Genomic DNA, 7,427 nt, shown 5'->3' on the forward strand with positions numbered 1-7,427 from the left:
GAAAGACTATTGTGGTGAATAAGCTATGTCTGATTTGAGTACAGGAGACAATACTTAATAGCAGTGTGCCAGCTATTTTCCATCCCAAGTTGATTCTCTTTCTGTAACAACAATCTTCCCAGGCACCAGTGTCTTTAATCACCATCTATGTTCTTGACTTGCAGCTGTGAATGGATACAGTTTTGGAAGTCTCCCAGGACTCTCCATGTGTGCGGGGGACAGAGTGAAGTGGTATCTTTTTGGTATGGGTAATGAAGTTGACATACACTCAGCTTTCTTCCATGGACAAACGTTGACTAACAAGAACTACCGTGTTGAAACAATCAATCTCTTTCCTGCCACCCTTGTTGATGCTTTTATGGTAGCTCAGAATCCTGGAGAATGGATGCTTAGCTGTCAAAATCTAAACCATCTGAAAGGTAGGAAATTAAATGGGAATCAAAATATGGAAGTTAAATATCCTTGGAATGATTTTTAACTGGCAGCTTAATATTGTTTCTATGATGTTATGCATTATATTATAATTTGTAAAAACTGAAAAATCAAGGCATTTAAAAGTAATAAAAAGTATAAAGTAATAATTTGTGGAAAAGAATAATTGACCCTGAAATATATTACTGTCCTAAGAACATAGTACTATATAAGATTTCTCATCTTTATAAAATATGCAATATTGTGAACTCCAGGATGTATTATTAATATATTGTTCTGAAAGTAGCCTATTTCTGACTTGATTCTACCAAATATAACCAACACTTTCCTTATTTGAATCCAACTGTCCCTTAGATTATGATAAATTCCTTATCCTTTTAATATAAGATGGTATGACATTTCTAGCTCTTGAAAAATATTAGTTTGTAACGTTGTTCATTTGGAAAAATGGGTTTAACATGGATCTCCAGGTATGTTACTTGGACCTTCAAATAAATACCACTTACCAAATGTGATCCTGGCAACAAAAGACCCAGTGCAGTAGGTACATAGCTATTTTGTGTGAGAACAATAATACATGTTCTCTCCATCCTGTCTGAGACCTTAAGATAAGACAAAAGTTAAAAGTTCTCTTTTTTCATCAAAAGACATCTGAAGTAAAACCCTAAAGAAAATGGTACCATATTTTGTGTTCTCCAAATCATGTAATGTGGAAGTGTGGGGGGAAAAATAAAAATGGCCATCAGTAAGTTAATAACAACTATTTCATTTATAATATTGTTTCCAGCTACCAATTCCTTCAGATTCTAGCTATCATTTCACCTTCAGTGTTTCAAAGGCAATAAAAAGAGTAACATTTGGCTCCATTAGTTAGTGTTTCCTTTTGTATGGCTTGCAGCTGGCTTGCAGGCCTTTTTCAAGGTCCAAGACTGTAACAAACCTTCTTCAGAGGACAATATCCAAGGGAAACATGTTAGACACTATTACATTGCTGCTGAAGAAATCATCTGGAACTATGCACCCTCTGGCTTAGACACCTACACCCAAGAGAACTTAACAGCACCTGGAAGGTAATTCAGGGAAAAGACATTTTTTTCACAGTATGGGTCCACCTAAAAAAATACCAAAAAGTGTTGATTCAAATTTTAAAATTTTAATTGGTACCTGAAATTTAGCGATTAGACTGATTTTTTTTTTAAGGTTTATTTATTTATGCATACAGAACTGAGGTACAGGCCAGAGGTGGTGGTGGTTGGGGGGGGGGTGGGTGAGAGGATTCACCAGAGACAAGGTGAGAAACAGAACAGTCAAATGGACTCAAATACACAGATGAGGAGAGCAGCAAGTTCGTAGAATAAACACTATACATTTCCAGAAAATTTTCCACCATTCTGTATACTGCAACCATTAAGCATCTCCACAAGTCCTTATAACTTCTGTTACACTTTCCATCTCTACTGTGACACATAGTCAAATGGCCATCCTACTCAAAGCAATACACAGATTCAATGCAATTCAAAATTTCAATGGTATTCTTCAAAGAAGCAGAACAAACACTTGAAATTCATATGGAACCACAATAGACCCTGAAAAGTCAAAGATATCGTAACATAAAAGCAGAAAGGTGGTATACATTTCCAGACTTGAAACTATGACATAAGCATTAAAAGTCATAAACTGTTAAAAATGCTGGATACTAGAACACACAGAACAATGAAATATTAACTGTCCTAAATGGACCGTTAATCAATGCCAAAGGAACCAAGCATGTATACCAAGACAAGGAAATCCTCTTCAATAAATAGTGTTGGGGAAAATTGGACAACAGCTAACTCTCAAAAGAATGAAACTAGACCAACTCACACACCATACACAAAAATCAACTCCAAAGGGATTTGGATGTAAGAACTGAAACTGTAAGATATAAAGGAGAAAAAACAGGCAAAACATTTTCCGATATAACATCCCATTATTTAGTTATTGTAGATGGGGCCACAGTAAACATAGGAGTGCATATATTCCTTTAAATTTTTGCATTCATTAGTTAGATAACTAGGTGTGGAATTGTTGCATTGTTTGTTAGATATATTTTTAATTTTGCAAGAAACCTTTATATGTTTTTCCATAGTGGCTGAACCAGTCTATATTCCCAGTATGAATTCTTTTCTCTCCACATCTTTGCCAACAATGGTTTCTGGTCTTTTTGACATGTGCCGTTCTCACAGTTGTGTGGTAGTTTCTCATTATGGTTGGATTTGCATTTCCCTGATAAGTGATGAGTGTTTTTCCAGGTGTCTATCAGCCACCTGTAAGATTTTTTTGGAGAAGTGTCTACATAGATCTTCTGTCTACTTTTTGATTGAGTCAGTTATTTTCATTTTGTTGAGTTGCATGAGTTTTTTTAATAGATTTTGTACAGCTGCCTGTTTTAGGATGCATCATGTGTTGTATTTTCTCTGATTCAGTGGGATGTCTTTTTGTTTACTGAGTTTCCTTCATTGTGCAAAAACTCTGTAGTTTGAAAAAAAAAAAGGCATTGTTTATATTAACCTTTGTTTCATTTGCTGTCGAAATGAACCACAAAGAAGTCACTAAAATTGATGTTGTGGACTATTTTGTCTTTTTTTTTTTCAATGTATTTTATTATTTGAATCTTACATCCATGTTTTTAATCCATTTTGAGTTATTTTGTGTGTAATTTTTGCATGTTGTTGTTTTTCCAACACCATTTCTCTCCAGTGTATACCCTTACTCTTTAGTCATAGATTAACTGTCTAGGTATCAATGGGTTTATCTCTGAGCTCTCAATTCTATTTCATTGTCTAAGTATCTGGTTTTTTCCCTATTAATCTGTTTTTTTTTTCTTTTTTTTTTTTTTGCTCATTAATGCTTATAGCTTTATAGTATAGTTTGAAGCCTGTGTGGGAATGTAATATCACACACAACTCTTCCTCATTTTGTCACTATTATTTGGATATTCGGGGTCTTTTGTGGTTTAGATGAATTTCAATAATGATTATTCTATTTCTTTGAAGAATACCATTGGAGCCTTGATAGGAATTGCATTGGATCTGTGTATGGCCTTGGGTATGAAGGCCATTTTTTAAAAAGATTTACTTATGCATACAGAACTGGGGTACAGGCCAGAGGTGCAGGGGCATTGAGAAGATTCACCAGAGACATAGTGGGGAGCAGGCAGCCTGAGAAAGTACACTGCTGAGGGGAGCAGCGGGCGAGACAGGTGAGATCTGCTGTGCCAGGTCACTCGGGGTCATGGATCGAACTTGTGCTGAAGTGGCTAGTTTGCAGTGCTGTGTCCTAACCCCTTGTGCCACCAGGGAAGGCCAAAGGCCATTTTAACAATAGTAATTCTTTCAATCATGAGTAAGGTATTTCCCCCTTTTTTCTTTTAATCTCTGTTTCTTTTTAAAACGTATTATAGTTTTTTTTTCATTGTATAGTTCTTCACCCCTTTGCTAAGTGTACACTTACATATTAATTTCTATATGAATGTAAATAGGATTTTTTTCTTCCTCTTGTAATTAATTCATTCAACACAAATACACAACTGATTTTTGTAAATTTATTTAAACCCTGCCGATTTTGCTGTATTAATGGGAAATCTTTTATTTTATCACTATTGAGAATGATCTAGGCTGTTCATTTGTAACATATGGCTTATAATCCACTTATCTCAATTTTTCAGGGGGTTTTGTCATGAGTAAAAGTTGAATCTTATCAGATATTTTCTACACATCTGTTGACTTGCCATATGGGTTTTGTCTTTCATTTTTTGTGCCTGTGGTGGATTGCACTGATTGATTTTTGGATGTTGAAACATTCTTGTGTTCCTGGTATAATTCTCACTTGATCATGGTCTATAATTATTTTTAATGTACTATTGAATTCAAGCTGCTATTGAGGATTTTTCATCCATCTTCATTGGTCGATAGTATTCTTTTTTTCATGTTGTCTTTGGTTTGTTTTGATTTTAGCATAATGTTGACCTAATAAAATGCATCCTTCCTTTCTCAAGTTTTGATAGAGTTGAGCAGGATGGATGTCAGTGCTTTTCCAAGATTTAGCTTCTCCATTTTAAAGTGGGGACAAGAATATCTTGTTGCCATGTGAATTTTGGATAATAAAAGAAAACCAAAGAGCTCCTGGCTGGTGCTAAACTATAATAAATAGTACTTATATTTTTAAAAATGTTTTATTTCATATTTTTAAAGAAGATTCTACTATGGAAAAATGTGTTAACTATCATGAGTTAACATGTAACCTCTTGAAATTTTCACTTCACTTGAAAAAGTGAAGTTCCGTAATTCCCCATTTCTTAACTGAGTATCTTTCCATGAAGTAACCTGGTACTGTCTGCCTCTGTTGCAGTGTTAGGCAAATAATGGGAAATATTATTTTGTTTGGAAATTATGCAAAATATAAAAATTATACAAAATAATTTCTTGTTAAAATGTTTCTCTATATGGGTGGCCAATTTTCTGTTCTGCTTTTAACTCCTGCATTCATCTGTTTTCATTCTGCAGTGCTTCAGAGGTATTTTTTGAACAAGGTCCTGCAAGAATTGGAGGTTCTTATAAAAAGCTGGTTTATCGTGAATACACAGATGCTTCCTTCACAAATCGAAAAGAGAGAGGCCCTGAGGAGGAACATCTTGGCATCCTTGGTGAGTATGTGTAGAATATATGTATTTACTATACTCTTTTCCTAGGCCACACCAATTTTAGAAATTTCAGAACCTGCAACATGATTTCCATGTATAATTAAGGGCATGGAGGATTACTCATCAATAAAATACAGCAGCAGGTTACTTGTCCAAAGGTAAATTACATTTACAATTCTTCATTGTTTAAAAAAAAATGCTTCAAATATAATTTATTTCTTCAGTACGTATTTATGTGATTTGGCTTAAAAGGACTATGAAGCTGTTAATCTCTGCCATTGGCTAAAGGTACACTGATTTTGAAGTGAAATTCAGGCTACTATGGAGACAGACTGGGTGTGTCTCTGAACCTTTCACAAATTGCCCTCAGGCCCAGCCCAGAGAGCTATTTTTACTCATTCCATTGGGCAAAACAGCATGGTAGGAGAAAAAAATGTCCGGGTTCATACTGTCCTCTCCACCTATTAGTTATGTGAACTTTGAAAGTACTCAACTATCTGTACCACTATCTGTACTCACTGACCAACTGTAAAATAGAAACAATGTTAATAATAAAGTTCCTTGTGAAGTTGGTGTAAGGAGTAAATGATTTGATGCACATAAAAACTCAGAAAGAACAGGTATCTGTCAATATCATTGTATTCAACATAAAATATATAAGTACTATATAACTATGTTCCAGTTTGCACTTTTATTAACTAATCATCTTATATTTTCATTCACTGTATAGAAGCAATTTAAATGAGCTAATTTCAGTTGGTAATTTTTTGACTCCCTAGACAAAGAAATTGAGTCACAAAAATATCTTTATTGTTGATATCATGGAAAGTATTACCAATGTTTTCACCGGTGTATATTTCATTCTTGCAGGTCTTATATTTAAATCTTTTATCCATTTGGAATTTTTGATGTGTGTGATGTTAGCAAGCAATCCAGCTTCATTTTTTTTTTTAAAGATTTATTTATTTATTTGTACAGAACTGGGGTACAGGCCAGAGCTGCGGAGGGTGAGAGGATTCACCAGAGACAGAGTGGGGAGCAGAACAGGCAGATCAACTAAGTACACTGCTGAGGGGAGCAGCGGGCGGGCCAGGAGAGGTCTGCCACGCCATGTGGTCACCTCCGGGGCAGGCGGGATTCGAACTCATGCGGAAGCGGCTTTAGATTCTCAGTGCTGTGCTTTAACCTGCTGCGCCACCAGGGAGGGCCTCATTTTTTTTTTTAAGATTTATTTATTTATTCATACAGAACTGGGGTACAGGCCAGGGGTGCAGGGGGTGGTGAGAGGATTCACCAGAGACAGAATGGGGAGCAGAACAGGCAGATAGATAAGTACACTGCTAAGAGGAGCAGCGGGCCGGTCAGGTGAGGTCTGCCGCCCCATATGGGTCACCCACCTCCAGGGCCAGGATAGAACTCATGCTGAAGTGGCTGTAGCTTCTTAGTGCTGCATTTACCCACTGCGCCACCAGGGAGGGCCCCAGCTTCATTCTTTTACATATGGCTTTCCAATTTTCCCAGCAACATTTATTAAGGAAATTATCTTTTCCCCATTTTATGGTTAATGATGTTTTGTATAGATTAGATGATGAACGTATGACATATTATTTCTGGGTTTTTGAAACTGTTCCATTGATCCATGTATCTATTTTTTGTGCCAGTACTATTGTATATTGTTTTTCATACCGTTGCTTTCTAGTAAACTTTGAAATCAGGTAGCATGATATCTCCATTTCTCTCCTTTATTTTTTCTGGATTGCTTTGGCAATTCAAGTCCTTTTCTGATTCCGTATAAATTCAATATATTTGCTCATTTTCTTTGAAAAATATTGCTGGATTTTGATGGCGATTACACTAAATTTGATCATCATTTTCAGGCAGTTTAGCCTTTTATTTATTTATTTATTTTTCTGAGTTTGGGATGTCCCTCCATCTCCTTATGTCACTGAGTCCTTTAGTAATATCTTTTAGTTTTTATTGTTATTGGCCCTTAGCCATCTGTGTTGAGTTGACTCCTAGGTATTTAATTCTTTTCAAAGCAATTGTAAATAGAGTTATTTTCTTAATTTCTTTAGTTTCTTGCTCATTGTAGATTAGGTTATGGGCTTTTGTATGTTGACATGGCTTGCTTCTTTGCTGTATTCATTTGTAATTTATAATAACTTTTTTTTAAGATGTATTTATTTATTCATACAGAACTGAGGTACAGGCCAAAGATGCGTAGGGTGAGAGGATTCACCACAGACAGATTGGGGAGCAGATCGACGAAACACACTGCTGAGGGGAGCAGCGGGCGGGTCAGGAGAGGTCTGCC

At 35.8% G+C, this 7,427-nt stretch overlaps 1 protein-coding gene across 3 annotated transcripts in view; it reads left to right on the top strand.

The window, feature by feature from the left end:
* Positions 1 to 7,427, top strand: part of LOC101620700 (ceruloplasmin) — a 61,024-nt gene that overhangs the window by 12,172 nt on the left and 41,425 nt on the right. For all 3 annotated transcript variants that reach the window (XM_012724931.1, XM_012724930.1, XM_012724932.1), the window contains exons 5-7: positions 165 to 419; positions 1,331 to 1,502; positions 4,977 to 5,116. In XM_012724931.1, coding sequence (XP_012580385.1) covers positions 165 to 419; positions 1,331 to 1,502; positions 4,977 to 5,116 — 567 coding nt within the window. The remainder of the gene's footprint in view (positions 1 to 164; positions 420 to 1,330; positions 1,503 to 4,976; positions 5,117 to 7,427) is intronic.

The sequence above is a fragment of the Condylura cristata genome, unplaced genomic scaffold, assembly GCF_000260355.1.
Source record: "Condylura cristata isolate star-nosed mole 26May11 unplaced genomic scaffold, ConCri1.0 scaffold00014, whole genome shotgun sequence".
NCBI lineage: Eukaryota > Metazoa > Chordata > Mammalia > Eulipotyphla > Talpidae > Condylura > Condylura cristata.